Here is a 19624-nt window from a genome sequence, read left to right on the forward strand (position 1 = left end):
TTATTTTCTACTCGTAAAAGTCGTATCAATAATAACGCAGCACGCGCTAGTTCTATCCTTAGACTTTTATTTTTTAAAATAAAACCTCATAGACCTTTTTTTTTTATTTTTTATTTTTTTAAAATCAAATTTAAGTATCACTAATCTTGACATTGATATAACTAGGTATAAAATTAAAGTTAGATTTATTTTTAAATTAGTATTATGAGTATAATTTTTTATAAAATTTAATAACTGTACATTGCACGGAATTTAAACTAGTAATTTGATAAACATGAATTAATTATAAACTTGGATTTTCTATAAATCAATTTCATCAAAACATAAGTTAGTCAGGGTTGAAAACATAAATTGACCAAAACAAGCGTACCCAAGCGGGCAAGCCCAATAAGATAAATCAATGGACTGAATAAGCAAGATTGGCACTATCGCATCGGTTCGAATCCTACCATCGACGACATTTGTCTGATTTTCGAAAATCCAAGTGTAACTTTTCCCGCACGCTGCAACCTCTCAACATACTACGAGTAGTAATTTTTTTCTCACACAAAAGTTGTTCCTTGAATGAAAAACTCCACAAATGAATTCACAGCATTAACCGTCTCCCATTTCAACCTCTCCATCCATAAATACCTAAACCACAGGTTCAGTCCAAACCTCAAACCCTCACTCCCTTACCATTACTATACTATAAATATTTAAAACAGAAAAATATCCCCAACTCAAGCAAACAAAACCAAACCCACCACCTCCCTCCTCTTTCTCTCTCCTGGCTACTTATTCTCTCTCCTCCATCTTCCACCTCCTCATCGCGCAGTCGGTACTTTCTCTCTCCTCTCTCTCTCTTTTTCCTTGCTTTTTTTTTAAGCTATTCTTCGATTAATTTTTCCAGTTCTACGATTTTCGTCATTTTTGATTTTCGAATTCTTCATTTGATTCTTTGCTTGTCGTTGAATTTTCATGTTTTTTGAGCTTAATCGTCATTTTTCTTCAATTTTTCATTTCATTTTGTTTGTTGATTTTTGATGTTTTTCTTAGCTTAATCGTCATTTTATTCTAGAATTTTTCAATTGATTTTTTTGTTTGTTGTTTTTTTGATGTGTTTTAGCTTAATCGTAACTCATTTTAGAATTTCTCAATTGATTTTTTGATTTTTTAAGCTCAATCGTCATTTTATTTTTAGTTTTATCATTTGATTTTATTTTTTTTTGCTACGTAGTTTTTGATGTTGTTTAATTAAATCGTCATCTTATTTTAGAATTTTCATCTGATTTTATTTTTATGTTTGATTAGTTTAGCTAAATCGTCATTTTAATTATATTTTTCTATTGATTTTTTTAATTTTATTTATTTTTGTTGAATTTTGATTTATTTTAACGTAATCGTCAATCGATTTTTTTGTTCGATTATAATTCTGATGATTTTTCTACGTCTGATTTTTGTTCAAATGTCAAAAAATTGTTGCAGAGAAGTTGAAAGCACTATATGCTTCCAGTTAAGAGAGCGGTGGCAGGAGAGGCTGACGACGAAGTTGTGGAGGTCACCGCCTTCAACGTTGCTCTCAAGAAGCCTTGTTTGATCTCTACCGCTACTGTTGCTTCTTCTTCTAATTCGTCTTCTTTTGATTTAACGGCGTCTGCTAACGGACACAGTAAAGGATTGGAGAACGGTGAATCTGAGCGTTCCAATATGGGTTTCGGTGACGGAAATGGAAAAGGTAGTAATAACAACAGCGATCCAAATGACATCGACGAGGATTTGCACAGTCGTCAGCTTGCCGTCTATGGCCGTGAGACGATGCGTCGTCTTTTCGCCTCTAATATCCTTGTTTCTGGTTTGCAAGGCCTCGGTGCTGAAATTGGTATACATATTGTCTCTCTTTCTCTTCTGCTCTATCTATTTTTTTAATCAAATCTGTTGTGAAGTTCTGATTCATTTTATGACTTTTTTTTTTTTTTTTTTCTCTCTCTTCATATATTGTTATTTATATTATGTTATACATGCGATGATTTTAGATTATTATTCCTTGATTCATTTTAATGATGGATAATTGTAATGTTTGAAAAGGGAAAAGGAAGGGTGTTTCCCTGGTTCTTACTTTTACATGATAATTTTGTTCAAAGATAAATGCAAAGAAAAGTGGATTTAAAATTGGCAAAGGAAAGATCAATGATCATTGTGAATATAGTTGCCTTATTGGTAATACCAGTGTTTCAAAGTGACCAGAACTTTGGCTTATCTCATTTTGAATTAAGCATTTGAAGGTTGTTGGTTTTTTACGTGATTTAAATTTACAAGTGGTTTAAGAAGTTTTGGATTGGTACTTTGGTACTTAATTTGAGTGAAATAATCTACATGAATAGGCAAGTTTTAGCAACGGCTTGAAATCTCTATGTGTGTTTAGAGGTCAACTAAATTGTGTTAGTGGAGTAGATGTCATCTCATCTGATGTTGATATAATTTATTGGTGCTTGGAGTAGCTAAAAACACAAACTGCATGGTTTTATTTGATTTGCACTTTAGTGATTGAATATTTGAAGTAATGAAAAACAGAAGTGTTTTGTATTTTGTCTATAGTTGATGGAGTTGAATTGAATGAGAGGTCCCTATGTTCATAAGTGGAGGTAATTCGAGTCTGCTGTTCAAGACTTTGAACAGAAGCTAAGATATATTCCTGTATCGCTGTATCATGTGAATTTCACGAACATTATCATCTTGTTATAATTGATGAATTGGTGCCATGCTTGAGAGGCTTTAAGAGAAAAGCTGCTTGTCAAACTGTGTTTTTTCCCCTATAAATCTAATTACAGCATGAAGTTGTTAGTGCCTTGAATGACAAATCTTTGAATAGGCTTTCAATTATTGAAATGTAGTTTGTCCGTTTGATTGGCAAGAAAGTAAGTCTCAATCTAGTGGTTGTGCCCTTTCTTTGTTTAAAGGTCATATTTCCTCCGTTCCACAAATATTGCAATAATTACCATTTTAGGAAGTTTCACAAATATTGTAACATTTTCCTATTTGCACATGTTTTCTCTCTCCACATCACATGAGTCTCTATCTTTATTCCTCACTATCTCTATCCCCTTCTTAAAATCCGTGTTTCATCCCCATGTTGCAATATTTGGGGAACAGAGGAAGTATTAGTTACCCAGTTTTTTTGATAAGACACTAGTGTTGGTGCATGAATTATTCTTGCATGTATTATTGTCTTAAAAGCTGAGCATCATTCATCATTTGTAATACTATATGCTTTATTATTGCATAATAATGCTGTGAACATGGGTCTTGCAGCAAAGAATCTTATCCTTGCTGGTGTTAAGTCTGTGACATTGCATGATGAAGGAGTTGTGGAGTTGTGGGATCTGTCCAGCAATTTTATATTTTCAGAGGAAGATGTGGGAAAGAATCGTGCCCTTGTTTCTGTTCAGAAGTTGCAAGAACTGAATAACGCTGTGGTTGTTTCTACTTTAACCAATGAAATAACCAAGGAAATGCTTTCTGAATTTCAGGTAAACAGCTGACAGATTGAAATCGCCCATTTCATATTAATATCCATACAGCCTGACATTTAATTGCTGCATTATTAGTGTAGGGGTCTGCCCATTCATCATGTATATAGATGATTAGAACTTTAGATTTTGCAAACACCTTGTTTGTGTGCTATTCGCAGTACATTAATGTTTGGCTTGCAAATAATTGTAAAGCCCTTTCATCATTAATCAAGGTCTGATTGAGCTGATTTGCATTGTTTGTAAGCACTCTGTACAATTCAATGCTTATTTAATTTTGTTAGTTCTTGATTATATTACTCCTGACAAGTACTGCTGTAGTACAGTATTACTAATAAGAATCTTAAGATTAAGGAGTGTGATATTAGTAAACCTCATTATGGATTTTCATTCAGGAAATTTAATTTTGGACCGCTGACATATCTGATTTACTTGAGAAAAGGTGTATCTGTATAAATCTCTTGTTTTAGGCGCTTGATAATTTTGATGTAACATCAGAGAGGGTGGGTGTAGTACCCTAGTTTTGTATTGATAAAGACTCCAAATGTGTGTTGATGTATCATTGAAGTGTTTTTGTTGGCAAGCAGATTTTCTTCCTCGCCAAACATGAAATTATTTTGGCATGAGCCATTGAGCCTTGAGAGATGAGATTGTTATTTGTGGAACAGTAGGTAAATATGGTTATGGTAGTAAAGCAATTGGGTTTTACACTATAGAGGATGGAATGCCCTTTCCTAATGAATTATGATTTGCCAGAGCTACTTATTAGTCCACGACCTGAAAGTACATCTTAATATCTGTGGGGGAAGGGTATTGTTAAGTTCTTTACAATTCTAGCATTTTTTTTTTCTCTCTCTTCCTTTTGGGCGCTAAGTGCACCATAATTGAAATTTCATTGGTAGTATGGGCATTTGTTGCAAGTTTATCACTACTATTAATTTCCAATTAAAATTTTTCCGAATTCTGTTTCTTCCAAAGTGTTTCTGTTGATCTAATGTAATTGCTATTTTTATTGTATAACAGTCTAACTGGTGTTACAACTCTGATGACAAAGTTAAATAAGTTGGCTTTCATTAAAATAAAAGCAACATCTTGTAGGTAGATTTTCTATCTGTCCATCATGGCTCCTTCATCCTGGCTAGATGACAGGGAATTATCAGGATTAAAATTACAGTGCAACACCCACATGAAGTTAAAATCCTTGAAAATGTAAACAACCTTAACTGTCAGTCTGCAAATTGATGTGGATATGTGATCCAAATAGTGCCCTTGAGCAATTTATTCATCAAACAATTTCATCGAATTTATGGATTGCCTATCTTCATGAATGCCCTTAAATCCTACACATTAGGTTGCCTTGTAAATTGTAATTTCTCTTTTATTCATCCTTTTTGTTGCTCTTAGTTATTTTACTTTTCATAAATGATTTTCAAGCATAAATATGCCTTTCATTACACAAATGGGTAATCCCAAACATACCTTACATAATTCTTCACCAATGCTATGTTTATCTATAAATAATTCTTCAATGTATTATCTAAAGCAAATGGAAGTTTTGGTTTTGGCCTTTTGGCTCTAATGTTTTACTTAGGATAGATGAGCTTGACATTGGGGCTAATTGTACCTTTGTTAATGTTGGATGACTTGAACATTTGGTTTGCTGCTGCAGTTGATGTTACTGATGAGGTTGATGATGATGTTGAAAATTTTGTCAGTTGCGTGTAGTTGTTGAACCGTCTCTTTTCTGATGTATGCCCATTAGCTTTTCCTTGTTAAGCCTTGCATCTACTAGCGCTACATTGCCTTCCTTCAAATATGGTTTTTGCATATACAGATAAAAAATATAACTGATTTTATGTTTTTGTGACAGATTGAATATTGACTAGTGCTTTCAAGTTTTTCGGTTTAGTATGTTAGTTTTGAAAACACAGCCAAAAGTTAGTATAGAAACTGGTTTTGGGTAGGAAAAAAGTCAATACCCAAGCAATGCTGGTGCAGAGTTGCTTAATTCAGTGCAGCACAAAATTTGTGCAATTACAAATTTATCATCCTAGCAGTACTATATCTATGCAAAAGGATTACTAATAGCTGCAAAAGAATTACTGACTGAGTGACTGACTGTATGTAGACTGATATGAATTAGTGTGTATTGCAGATGATGTATGGAAATCTAGTTAGTCTATTAGAAATTTTACTATTAGCTGCAAAAGAATTATTGACCGAGTGAGATATGTAGACTGAGATGAATTAGTGTGTGTTGCAGATGATGTATGGAAATCTAGTTTTTCTATTAGAAATTTTACTAATAGCTGCAAAAGAATTACTGACTGATTGACCGTATGTAAATTGTGATGAATTTGTGAGAGTTGCAGATGAAGTCAACATCATCGATGTTGAGGGGCTGGTTTCTTATGATTGATTTATTATGAAAAGTTTGTAGATGGCATTTACTTCTTTCCCTCCATAGTTCTGGTGCTTGAACATTTTCTAATGCCAGAAATGCTATTTTGTTGTGAATACAGGCTGTCCTGTTAGCTTCTTTATGGATGGATGCTTTATTAATTGTTCAGCTCCTGTTATGCATAATTATCATATCTGATTCCTTTGTATTATATCTGATTCCTTTGTATTATATCTTATTCCTTTGTGTATATATTGCAGGCTGTTGTGTTTACAAATATTAGTCTAGATAAAGCAGTTGAATTTGATGAGTATTGCCACAACCATCAGCCTCCTATTGCTTTCATCAAGTCAGAAGTATGTGGCCTCTTTGGCAGTGTCTTCTGTGACTTTGGACCTGAGTTTACTGTAGTTGATGTGGATGGAAATGATCCACACACTGGCATTATTGCATCTATCAGTAATGACAATCCTGCTCTGATTTCATGTGTGGACGATGAGAGGCTTGAATTTCAGGATGGGGATCTGGTTACGTTCTCAGAAATCTATGGGATGACAGAATTAAATGATGGAAAGCCTAGGAAAATCAAGAATGCTAGGCCCTACTCATTCACTCTTGATGAAGATACCACAGGTTTTAGCCCATATGAGAAAGGCGGTATTGTGACGCAGGTGAAGCAGCCAAAGGTGTTGAATTTCAAAACACTCCGTGAAGCTCTTAAGGATCCTGGCGATTTCCTACTCAGCGATTTCTCGAAGTTTGATCGCCCACCGCTTCTTCATCTGGCGTTTCAAGGATTAGATAAGTTCATATCAGCTTATGGTCGGTTTCCTGTTGCTGGATCCGAGGAGGATGCTCAGAAGCTTATATCTTTTGTTAAAGAAATTAATGATAGTTTAACTGATGGTAAGCTTGATGATATCAATGGAGACTTGCTTAGGCAGTTCGCTTTCGGTTCAAAGGCTGTTTTGAATCCTATGGCTGCAATGTTTGGCGGCATTGTTGGGCAAGAAGTTATAAAAGCATGCTCTGGGAAGTTCCATCCACTCTTCCAGGTTTGTTTCTTCATTTCACCTGAATTGCTGCTCATGAACAAATACGAGATCATGTATGTATCTACTGTGACAAAATGGGAGCTTATTAAAAAAAATTCGAAGTTTTCGTTCTACTTTATGCTTTGTTCCTTGCATCACAATTTAATTACAATTTTCTGTTTTGCTCTCTTTAATTCTGTTCCCTCATCTTCACCCTCTCTCCCTGAGGCATGTTTTTCTGTTTCAGTGTTACTGTACCTAAATTTCCTACATATCGCATAATAATGATCAAACCGACCTTTCCATTTTCAAATGGAATCAGTCAGATGCATGTTTAAATCTTGGAAGTTTTTGTAAAAGTAGCCCTCCAAATTTGCTATTGTGAAACAAGAAAAATCACGTTGAGTTGCATGTGTTTAGTGTTGATGTTTAAATTATATGCACCCCCACCCTACCCTTCCGATCACACATAAAATAAGTAAAATAGTTGGTTTTCATCTTTATGCCACCTGGCCATGCATCCCCCCCCCCCACCCCCCAAAAAAAAAAAAAATTAAAAAAAAAAATTAAACCTCCCAAAATTGCTAGACTGGTTAGGTCTAACCTTTCTGCCTCCTTGCCATGCATCTCTCTCTCAACAAACTCCAAATTTTCCGACTGTTTCCAACTTATTGTTTTCTCTCTTCTTGGAAATTGCTGAATAGTTGTACCCATATCAATATTGTCCAGCATACATTTTCCAGCATACCTTTCATTTGGATATTAATGCATTTATGTTTGCATTGTGCTTGTTTGCAGTTTTTCTACTTTGACTCTGTAGAATCCCTTCCCACTGAACCACTGGATCCAAGGGATCTGAAGCCCTTGAAGAGTCGATATGATGCCCAAATTTCTGTTTTTGGAGCCAAGCTCCAGAAAAAGCTTGAGGATGTAAAAGTGTTTGTAGTTGGCTCTGGTGCTCTGGGTTGCGAGTTTCTGAAAAATCTGGCTTTAATGGGGGTGTCTTGTGGAAGCCAAGGGAAACTAACAATTACAGATGATGATGTTATAGAAAAGAGTAACCTCAGCAGACAATTTCTTTTCCGTGATTGGAACATTGGGCAGTCAAAATCCACAGTTGCTGCAACAGCAGCTGCTGCTATGAATCCACATCTTCGTATTGAAGCTCTTCAAAATCGTGCAAGTCCTGAGACAGAGAATGTCTTCGATGACAATTTTTGGGAAAATCTGAATGTGGTTATCAATGCTCTGGACAATGTCAATGCTAGGCTTTATGTTGATCAAAGGTGTGTGTATTTCCAGAAACCTCTTCTCGAGTCAGGGACCCTTGGTGCCAGGTGCAATACACAGATGGTTATACCTCATCTGACAGAAAATTATGGTGCTTCTCGTGACCCGCCTGAGAGACAGGCACCTATGTGTACTGTCCATTCTTTCCCCCACAACATTGACCATTGCTTGACTTGGGCACGCTCTGAGTTTGAAGGATTGCTTGAGAAGACACCTGCTGAAGTAAATGCCTTCCTGAATAACCCTGGTGAATATGCATCTGCCATGAGGAAATCTGGTGATGCTCAGGCGAGGGAGACCCTAGAACGTGTGATTGAATGCCTTGACAAAGAGAAATGTGAAGACTTCCAGGACTGCATTACCTGGGCACGTTTGAGGTACTAGGGCTTGGCTCATTACTGCTCTTTTACATTGTTGATATGTTGTCTCTCTAATGAATTAGTATTCATGTATTCTGTGTTATAGGTTTGAAGACTACTTCTCGGACCGCGTGAAGCAGTTGACATTTACATTCCCTGAAGATGCTGTAACCAGTACAGGTGCCCCATTCTGGTCTGCTCCCAAACGTTTTCCACGCCCTTTGCAGTTCTCCGTGGAGGATGCAGGCCACCTTAACTTTGTGGTGGCGGCATCTGTATTGCGTGCAGAGACTTTTGGTATCCCAATACCTGACTGGATCAGATCTCCCCAAAAACTAGCAGATGCTGTCAGTAAAGTGATTGTTCCTGATTTTGAGCCAAAGAAGGATGCAAAGATTGTTACGGATGAGAAAGCTACAAGCCTTTCTAATGCTTCAATAGATGATGCTGAGGTGATTGAACAATTGGTCGCTAGGTTAGAGAACTGCAGGGGCCAGCTCTCCTCTAGCTTCAGGATGAGCCCAGTGCAGTTTGAGAAGGTAAGCGTCATCTATTTCATACCTGTATAATTGTTTCTAGATGTTGAATCCATCACCATATTGTTGTCTTGAATTCACCAAAGTAGGATCTAATAAGAAGTGAGAACAATTTGGCCCATTAGATCTTCATAATTATATGATCAAGATGTTCATTAATGTCAGTTTCTTGATTTTGCATATGATCAAGATGTCCGTTAATGTCAGTTTCTTGATTTTGCAGCAACTTTGTTTTATGAGTTTTTTTTTCATCTACTAAAAAATTAAATGGACTTCTTATATATCAATTTTAGAGTAATAAGATTTAAGAAGTTTGTTCTCAATGTTTTCTTTTCATTACAAAACTAATAGATTGAGTTACAAAAGTTCATCATTGGAGTTTGATTTTGTATCAATACAATTTACTTCCATGGTCAATTGTTTTACTTTAGACAGTACTTCTATGGTCTATTGGTTTAGAATTAAATTGCATAATGAATTTATGGGGCTTATTTTTCTTTTCACTTTTAAAATATACAAGTAGTTGTTAGTCTCTCTCTCTCTCTCTCTCTCTCTCTCTCTCTCTCTCTCTCGTGAAAACAAAGAAAACCTAAGTTTATCACCTTAATTTGGTTTTGGCATTGAATTAATTCCGACATTAATCTTAGTCTATTTGACTATTTTTTTTTCCCAATTCTTGTTGTAAACTTTGTTTTCTTTTTGGGCTAAGGTGCATATTAATTGAGTAAAAATGTAGTGCAATTGTTCATCTCTATTAATCACCAGTAGTGAATATCTCTTTGTACGAATTTTTTGAGAAGCTTCAAGATTACGGTGAGATAATATGCCAATGATGTGAAATTTGTTTATTGTCCCACACCAATTTTTGTCAATGCTTTATAAGTTATATCATCCTTCTATTAGCTCTAGACTCTTTAAGTCTTGTACTCTGCATTTTCTGAGCTTATTAATTCCCTGTTTATATATACTTTAGTTATGTATGTACTGAAAAAGCTTACGATACATTGGCAGGATGATGATACCAATTATCACATGGATATGATTGCTGGACTTGCTAACATGAGGGCAAGAAACTATGGTATTCCTGAGGTTGACAAACTCAAGGCAAAGTTCATTGCTGGTAGGATTATCCCTGCTATTGCAACATCCACGGCCATGGCTACAGGTCTTGTCTGTCTGGAGCTCTACAAAGCCTTGGATGGAGGGCACAAAGTGGAGGACTACCGCAATACTTTTGCCAACCTCGCACTCCCTCTATTCTCAATGGCTGAACCGGTCCCACCTAAAGTGATCAAGCACCAGGACATGAGCTGGACAGTCTGGGACCGTTGGATTCTGAGGGATAATCCGACATTGAGACAGCTCCTTGACTGGCTTCAGAACAAGGGGCTTAGTGCTTACAGTGTATCCTATGGCAGTTGCTTGCTGTACAATAGTATGTTCCCGAGGCATAAAGATAGAATGGACAAGAAGATGGTTGATCTTGCCAGGGAGGTTGCCAAGGCTGAGCTTCCTTCGAACCGTAAGCATTTTGATGTGGTGGTTGCTTGTGAAGATGAAGAGGACAACGATGTTGATATTCCCCAGGTCTCTATATATTTCGAGTAGTTCTCACATTTTTTTTTTTCCTGGCTGGTATGGGAAGTAGGATGCGGAACTTTTAACAGTACACTAGTATATCTGCAGTGCTGAGAGGTTGTTGGAAGGCTTAGTTCTTGGTGATAAACAAAAAAATGGTGCTGGAAATTATGATCTCTAGTCTTTAGACTTTTTCTATGGTTTGATTCGGCTAATCTTTCTATTTTAACCTTGCCTACAAGTTAAGTATCCTGTTGATCTTCGGATGGCATTTACCCTTCTGTTTAGACTTCTAAGATAGGTATCGATAGAATCATCCAGGTTGTGATAATGTTGAAGATGGAAGAGCAGAATTTAGCCCTTTGTTGTCATGGACATAATGGTCTTATTTGGCTATTAGCAAAGATTTTTAGGTTAGGATTGATCAAGAGCACTAGAAAGAATAGTATTAAATATAAACTGAAAGACTAGTATAATTAGACCGAATAGATAAGCAGAAGTTTGGAAGAATGCTGCTGTAATGCCTGTAATAGAGTAATTAGAAGTTGCCGATGAAAGTAGTTAGATGATAAAGGTCCTAGTTTTAAGAACAATGGTTTTGTCACACTTAAAATAAATTTTGTTTCGGTTTGATCTAAGTTGAGTGATATGTGTGAAGACGGTTTAATATAGTAAATGTGTTGTTCATACTCGTGCTTGGTTAGTAATACACTAACACTACAAAAATCTGATCCTTTTACAATAGCCCTTTAATGACGGACTCAAAATCCTTTTACTAATGTAACATTTTTAATGACAGTTCTTTCAATTCTTTAGCCTGTCATAAAACATATTCAACTTCTTACTAAAAGCCCAACCCAATTCATATTATGACAAACAAAAACAAAAACAAAAAAGCCCTTTTTATTTTCTAAATCCTCTCTCCATCAAAATAGTACCAAAACGCCATTTTTGTCGCTCCAAGATCATCACCTTTTTTTTCCTCCATGACAATACACCATTTTTTCCTGAAAAATGCGCTGTATTTTCAATTCAAGATGTTTGGTTGATTTTTAGCTTTGACTTAGGTTAGTTACTCAATTTTTGCTTTAATTTCTATTACAAATCCAACAAAAAACATCGATCGAATGTTCATGGAATTCGGCTTCATAAAAACTACTAAATCATTGATTTGAGCTAGGAATTGCAAAAAGACTTCGTGTATTGTATAAAAAACAAAGGTGTTGGATTTTCGAATCAGCTTACATTGACTGTTGAATTTTACCAAGATATTCGGAAATAGCTAGAAATGTATGTGGGCACGTGGAGAATTTCCCCAAGAGGGAAATAACTTCCACAAATAAGTAAATTATAGTTGTTATTTTGACCTCATAATGTATTACCTTCGTTTCATAATAAAGGCAACGTTTTGACTTTTTGCACTATTAATGTATTGATTTGAGGATGATTTTTGAGCGGATACAATAAAATTATAGTCATTATATTAGATCAAATCTCAACCATTTATTTATCTTGATTATTATAAACCGTTGATTTAGATAACTATTTAGTTTTTTTTAAAGGAAAATTGAAAAAAAAAAAAATAATAAATAAAAAAAAAGAGAGAGAGATTACTTTCATCTTTGATTTATTTTCTCCTTCAGTATTTTGATCCATGATCTTCTCATTTTTGGAATCATTCTCTATTCCTTTAGATCTTAAAGGATTCTGCCAAATTAAAATAGAATAAAGATAAACGAAAATTGTGAGCAGCTTTTCAAAAAAAGAAAAAGAAAAAAAATAAAATCATAAATACATAAATAAGATCTGAAATAACGGTTTTCATGGTGTTATATTAAACTTTAAACTCAGCCCCTTTAAAATAAAACGAAGAGGGAAAGGACCGAAGGAGCATTGTAACGATCAAGAAACTGCAACATTAATGAGCGTTCGAGAAAAAATGGAGATGAAATAAAAACATGTTGGATTCTAGATGGTAGCAAAGCAAAACAAAATATTGATGAAGGAGAAACTGAAAGAACGTTTTTTTTATACACTTTTTGTAAAAAAAAAAAGTCAACCTAAATTCCAAATCAACGGTTTATATAAATTAAAATAAATAAAGGGATGAGATTTGATCTAATACAATGACTACAATTTTATTATAACTATTTGAAAACTATCCATTAATTTTAATAACACTTTTCACAATACATACTACGGATATATTGCACATCACACAAGTTTATACCAAGTATAATGCATACTCCGTAATTATTATTCCTTAAAAAAAAAACATATTCATATTGTTATTCCCTTCATCACATCATCATAAATAGTGAACTTTCGTCAACACTCTTTATAGTCCAAACTCATTAGCTGTGACTCAACTCTTTCTCCTGTTCCCCCATTAACCTAACCAGTAGTCCAGCACTAACAGGTCTTACTGACACATAACACCCTATGCACCAACTGACCATTGCCATCGCCATCATTTATGCCCCAGCCACCGCCATCTCCTCTCTCTCCCTCATATCTTTAATCTCTCCCTATCCTCTCGTCCCCTACAGTTCTCTAACCACCTATTGTCACTGGCACATTGACACCACACTCAGCCACCGTTAACTGCAAGCTTTACAACTACTAAAAAAAGTCCTAAACCACTAATGGTGTCCAAAATAGATGCCAGCAATGTTTTTATATATATATATATATTAAAAAAAAAAAAAATACAGGCATCGTAGAGGAGGATTTGGGCGAGTCTTCACCCGCCCCACTAACATCCCTCATCGTATTAGAGTCACTCCTGTATGGAAGTGTAGCAAATACTATGAGACCGATAACAACAAAAATTATGGGATGAACATTCAGAGATGTTAAAAAATCATACGCTTCTAGGGGCAATGAAACAAATTGTGGTTGTGAGAAGCAAGAAAATTTTATATCTTTATTCTAAAACAAATTGTGGTTGTGAGAAGCAAGAAAACAAACTGAATACAAGTTTTGCCGATTCCTCAATTTTTGCCCCAGCTAGAGAAACTAGTCAACCACATAACAGTCTTAATTACCAGCCTATAGAACACTAATCAGGATGGTATGGCAGAAATAAGCAGAAACCTTGATTGTGAAACTGGTGAGGAACGAGAGTGAATTAAGCGAAAAAGAATTTTAATAGGTTACTTCTAAAGATTCAACAAGGAACAATGATGCAGCAACAGAAGGCTACCAAACTGTTTCATCTTGGAACCAGGATATAGCTAATTAATGATGCCTCTTTTAGTTATCCGGAGTGAGAGAGTGATAGTCATATACTGAAATTCTAAAATAGGGAAGAACTAAACCGTTGGAACACTTGGAAGTAAGCCAAATTTACCACTTAAAAGTGAACACTAGAACTTTGCATTTTCATACAATATTTAGTGCACAAGAAAAGTCCAATTATAGATATTCAATTTTATATACTTCAGCACAAAGCATTCAAATTACAGCAGAGGTCCATAACATACAAGTTTAGAAATAGAACTGGTTATCATGATCAAGCAAAAAGCTTTAGAATTAACCACATGATTCATGCACTAAAAATAAATAGATGAAGAAATTAAGAGGCAAACAGAATAGACTCGAACCACCAAAGTAGTGGATGCATTGAATTAATCAAAGTTTCACAAGGCCAATAAGAGGCCACTCCTTTTAATTCAGTGACCTTATATAGATAAGGATCAAACACCCCCCCCCCCAAACAACAAATTACCCCAACCCCTTACCCGACCCAGATCTTGACACCAAAACAACTTAGGTGACTGAAACCTTGCGAAGACCAAAATTTACGTCAGACATGACGTGAATACTGGACCCCAGACTCTTAAACCCTGACATAACCCATACCTGATACCCCACACAAGGCTTAGAACAGAGGCAATGACGCATGCTGACAATTTTTCTGCAGCGATGTAAAATACTGCCTCTCATGAAACCATAACCTGACCAATCATCCCCTGAGTCCATAATGCGGTATCCTTAAGCTGCTCATCACCAGATTCAAGACACTCGTGGATGAAATCAACGCAAAATGAGCAGTCCTTCAAGAATATCTTTGCATTTTGACCAAGTGCATCCGCAAGATCTCCCAAGACAGCAATAGCAGCTTTTGTCACGCTCTCATCTCTGCACCACAAACAGAAAATAATTAACATTAGACGAGAAGAAAATATGAAAGAAAGTGATAAGACACCAAGAATGCGAGGGTTCAGACATACCTATTTTTGTCTCTAAAGACAAATTCTAGGAACTGCAGAAGATGCTTTGCATGCGGAACAAGGAGCTCAGGCTTAGCATCCTTCAAACCCTGCAGTATCCCAGAGTAAGCCTCAAAGATGCTGCGCCGGAGAAGGTTGCCATATTCCATAATCTCATCATCATCTGTGTCCATCTGAGCACACACCTCAGATGCACTCTGTAGCATGGGTATAGCATAGCCAAGGTACTTCTCAAACTGTGCTCCAATTGAAAGAGCAATATCACCAAAGCAAGAGAATATTGGTGGTTTGACAGAACGATGTAGGTCACCACTCGAGAGATCCTTGAGAAGGAGGGCCATAATTCCATCACAATAAGGTAATATCTTATCATCCAGGGCACGGCAAATATCACCAACTACCCCAACTGTAATGCTACAGACTTGGTACTCTTCAAAGTTCTGTAAACCCATCTCCAAATACTTGTAGAACTCTGGCATGTACTTCCCAAACTCTGGTCCAGTTGCATAAGCTAATGCACCAATTGCAAGCATAGCCTCTTCATGCACTGTAGAACTGCGACAAGCAAATATTCTGAGGAACAAGATCATCATCTGATCTGCAAATTTTAGTATGATCTGTTTTGTCTCATCAAAATTAAGTTTTTGGATGATGACCTGTAAGACTGCACAAAGTAGTGCTTGCAGATCTCCTTGTTTTTCTTTATCAATTGGAAGCTCAAAAGACAGCGATAATTTGTTCATTATAACATGAAGCAACTGTTCAATGATTTGAGCTGTTTCTGGCACATTAGCACACCTAACCACCTCGTTTAATGTTTCATACGCAGCAGACCGTAGTTTAGAGTCATTGCTGTCTGTTCTATCAGCAGCTGTGATGAGAGAAGGTATAATTTGGGGGAGATAAGGTGTGAGGGTAGATGAGCTTGCTCCATCCTCCTCAAAACCTTGTGCAAGGTAATAGATAGCACCACAAATCTTCTCTGCCACATGTGGGGTATCCTTGATGCCCTCCAGTAGAACACCCAGAATAGGTTGGAGGTTGGCAGCATTAATGACTGAAAATCCAGAAGCTGGGCAATGTAGCAGCTCAAATATGCGGCTCAATGTCCAAGCAGTTGTGTCCTTTACATGATCGTTTTGGTCGTTCATTGCCTTAAGCAGGAATTCCAAACCCGCATGAACTAGAGGCGAGAGCTTCTCAATGCTAGGGCCCTCGAGGATTGAGCCAAATGCATATGTAGCTGCTTCACGGGCACGCCATTCTGGACTAGATATGTTACTCTCGACAAAAGGCATCACAAGCTGCACAACAGCATCACCAACCGTCCGCGCCACAAGACCCAAACATGTCCCACCAGCCATAGACAGATTCCAAGTGCTGTCATCCTGGTCTTGATCCTCCTCTTGCTTCAATAAAGTTTCCAATAACATTGGTACCAAAAACTGTAAAGCTTTCTCAATGAAGCGAGAATGAGGAGGATCAGACTGGTCACTCTGCCCTTCATAAGATTCTTGAATATCAATTTCTTCATCACATATGGAGCTCCAAAATTCAATTGCTTGAAGAGCAACAATCTCCTCATCCCCTTTTACTGCTTTTGATGTAAGCTCAAAGAGAGTCTGCATGTAGGGTTCAAGCACTATGTAGTACATTGATGCAATTGCCACAAGACATTCGTAAGCAGCCTGCCTAATCTCTACCTCCTGAGATGTTGCAGTTTCACAAACCACCTTCATGATGTAACTCCGTTCCATCTCATTCTTAAAGTTAGTTTCTGCAAAAGCAAGAGCATTATATAGTGCCTTTGTTGCTGCAAGGCGAATTTCTGCACTATGTTGAGCAAAGTTCATTCCCTGAACAACAGCTGTCAGAATAGCATTCACTTCACTTTGCTCCAGCTGTTCATGGGATGTCTCCTCACAAACATATCCAAGGGTCTCTAGTGTTGCTTGCTTTAATGAAGCTGGAGCATCTGGTTGAGTCATGTTATTAAGCAAAGATCCAATCAGATCCGGCCACTCCTTCCTTGGAATTTCAATGGAAGCAATTTTGGCAATTACTTGAGATGAAGTGTGCCATGCTTCCTGCGTCACAGACATTAATGTCCTCAAAAGTGACTCCTTGATTTGCAACTTCACAGAAGCATCAATAGCCACCCACTGTTGCACAAGATGATCCTTCCGAGAAGCATCCTTAGCATCTAATGAATTTTTCAGCACTATACCAGCCAACCTACGAGACTCCATTGGCTTTCCATCATTTGAGAGCTCAGCTGACAATGCGTGCAAAAAACCAGAAGGGTTCTGTTCCTGGAACTGCCTGAGGCTAGCCTCAGCCTCTGTGCGGGTTTTAGTATCAGGTGATTGTGCTGCCAGCAGATATGAAGTAATATCCATCGACATTTTCTCTTAACACTGCATGTAAGAGGACAATATTGATCACATATCAAGAAAAATGATTATCCCAAGAACACAGCTTATTATGCTAAGGTGTAATAAGTTTAGATAAGCATATTAAAACTTCGACAGCTAAAGGAGCAGAACACCAAATTAAAAAAAAAAAAAAAAATAACAAAAAACATGAAACCGTAATAAAATCAAAACACCAACATCATAAAATATTTATCAAGAACAAACCGAGACAACAGACATTTGAACAAGACCTAATTTGAGAAAAAGGGAAAAGCTCCATATGACCCTAAAATACTACTCCCTTCATCACAGAATAAATATCACCTTGGACTTTTTTCACTATTTACATACTAATTTTGAGCATAGCTTTTTACCATCGTATTAAAAACAAATTTTATCTTGAAATATGTTGTCAAATAGGTGTTAATTTAAAGTTTCATAATATCAACTTTTTAGTATTTTTACTAATATTTACCTGTACATATCTAGGGTCAAACTATTGCTTTGGCATGTATGTTAAGTTGCTGTTGTAAATTATTTTGGTATAGAGGGAGTGTTTTTTTTTTTACCTTATTATCTAATGTTTTCCTTCCTAAGTCTTTAATTAGTTGATATGCCCAATACACGGTTATTTTGCCACCATCAATTCAATAATAAAACATAGCTTTTACTTCATTTCTCATCTAAAATCATTGGGATGACAAAGCAGTTAAAATCGTTGAACCAGAACCATAAAAACCATTACACATTGCTGAACAAACATTAACACTACTTGCTAAACGCCTAAAATCAGCAGAAAATCCAGTAATAGTATCAGTATTGAACATATATTCGTCAAAACTTTCCTTCAAGAAATCCAGGACTACTCGCCAACGTAATCAACTAATAGTAACATCAAACCCTGCACTTGATATTGAAAGCTGTAACAACTCATGTCCAAATTCAAAATTTGCAGTAAAATCAAATGCTAATCAACTATAACATCGCAATTTCAAAATCTCAAATAAAATCACTGACCTTTATAATTTCAAAAACTATCATTTAGAAGCAACTTCCTTTTATCAACTTTAAAACAAAGGGCAGAAAATTCAATTTACAACATCCAAACACACCTAAACTAACAAAAACCCTAAAAATCCGCTAAAATCAACATAATCAAATGAAACAGTAAAATCCACCCTTTAAATTGAAAAATTCAAAACCCCTAAATAACACTAAAAATCCAAACAATCAACCAAACACAAAGCAGATCTATCATAAATTACATCCAAAATCAAATTCCACCACCAAAAAAAAAAAAAAAAAAAATATCATAACGAAAGAGAGAAAAGAGTAAGTTACCTCAACACAAACTTTTCCTGTATAGAATGACGAAAAATTAGGGTTGATAACAATAACACCTCAAAAACCAAAAACCTAAACCCTGAAAACCCTGAAAACCCTAATTCAGTGATATTCTCAAGATTTTCAGAGGAGAGAAAGAATCGAAGAAACGAGGAGAGAGAAAGTGAAGGAGGAGAGAGAAAGTGAGTAGCAGAGAAGAGAGAGAAAGAGGAGGAGGAAGACGATGAAAATATATAAAGAGGAGAGAGAAAAAGAGGGTATTTCGAATGTGTCGAAGAAGCGGGAGGAAGGTGGTTGTTTGTGGTTTTGTGGGAAGAAGGAGAGGAGGTTTACAGTATACCTGCCCGTTCTGCCCCTTCTACCACAATAAACCCTAGAATTTGAAATTTCGAACGTGTCAAATTCAATTTTATTTTTTTTCTTTTTTTCTCATACGTGTGTGATTAGGGGTATTTTAGGTATTTGGGTCCAATTTTTAGGGGGTTTTGATGAGATGATGTTCAAATCTTTTTGACTTAAAAATTGTTTTTGAATTATCGAGGATCAATAATGATATTTTCTAAATGTGTGGCTAGGATTATAAATATTATTAGATCAAATAAACATATTTATCATACCGTAATATATTATATATTAACTTTGTTTTTGAAAGTTCGACTCATTCATGTGGTCAAAATAAAATAACTTTGACCATATTTTCTGATTTGTTCAAAGGAAAATAAATTAGCATGAGTGATCATACTAGATTCAACTTAGTGTAATTTTTTCAAATATCAAGTTTTTATAATTTTTACTTATATGGTTCAATATATAAATGGTCAAAAATGCACACACAAATGTAAAGTAGGTTGAATAAATTGTAAAGTAGGATTAAAGAATGGCCTAAAAACTCAATTATTCAACCTACTTTAAATATTGCTAAAA

The 19624-nt window shown here is 35.9% G+C and overlaps 2 protein-coding genes across 2 annotated transcripts; one reads left to right on the forward strand and one right to left on the reverse strand.

The window, feature by feature from the left end:
- The first annotated feature begins 614 nt into the window (after nucleotides 1-614).
- On the forward strand, nucleotides 615-11129 carry LOC110733898 (ubiquitin-activating enzyme E1 2-like). The gene is made up of 7 exons (XM_021913974.1): nucleotides 615-820; nucleotides 1468-1861; nucleotides 3292-3509; nucleotides 6171-6965; nucleotides 7743-8611; nucleotides 8700-9132; nucleotides 10141-11129. Exons 2-7 carry the CDS (start codon nucleotides 1486-1488, stop codon nucleotides 10735-10737), a joined length of 3288 nt encoding a protein of 1095 aa, XP_021769666.1. The 5' UTR covers nucleotides 615-820; nucleotides 1468-1485; the 3' UTR covers nucleotides 10738-11129.
- Nucleotides 11130-14117: 2988 nt separating this feature from the next.
- Nucleotides 14118-19146, reverse strand: LOC110733899 (importin subunit beta-1-like). Its single transcript, XM_021913975.1, has 3 exons — nucleotides 18698-19146; nucleotides 14943-17359; nucleotides 14118-14850 (listed from the first exon to the last, which is right to left on the reverse strand). Exons 2-3 carry the CDS (start codon nucleotides 17345-17347, stop codon nucleotides 14652-14654), a joined length of 2604 nt encoding a protein of 867 aa, XP_021769667.1. The 5' UTR covers nucleotides 17348-17359; nucleotides 18698-19146; the 3' UTR covers nucleotides 14118-14651.
- Nucleotides 19147-19624: the final 478 nt, after the last annotated feature.

This window comes from Chenopodium quinoa, unplaced genomic scaffold, assembly GCF_001683475.1.
Source record: "Chenopodium quinoa cultivar QQ74 unplaced genomic scaffold, ASM168347v1, whole genome shotgun sequence".
NCBI lineage: Eukaryota > Viridiplantae > Streptophyta > Magnoliopsida > Caryophyllales > Amaranthaceae > Chenopodium > Chenopodium quinoa.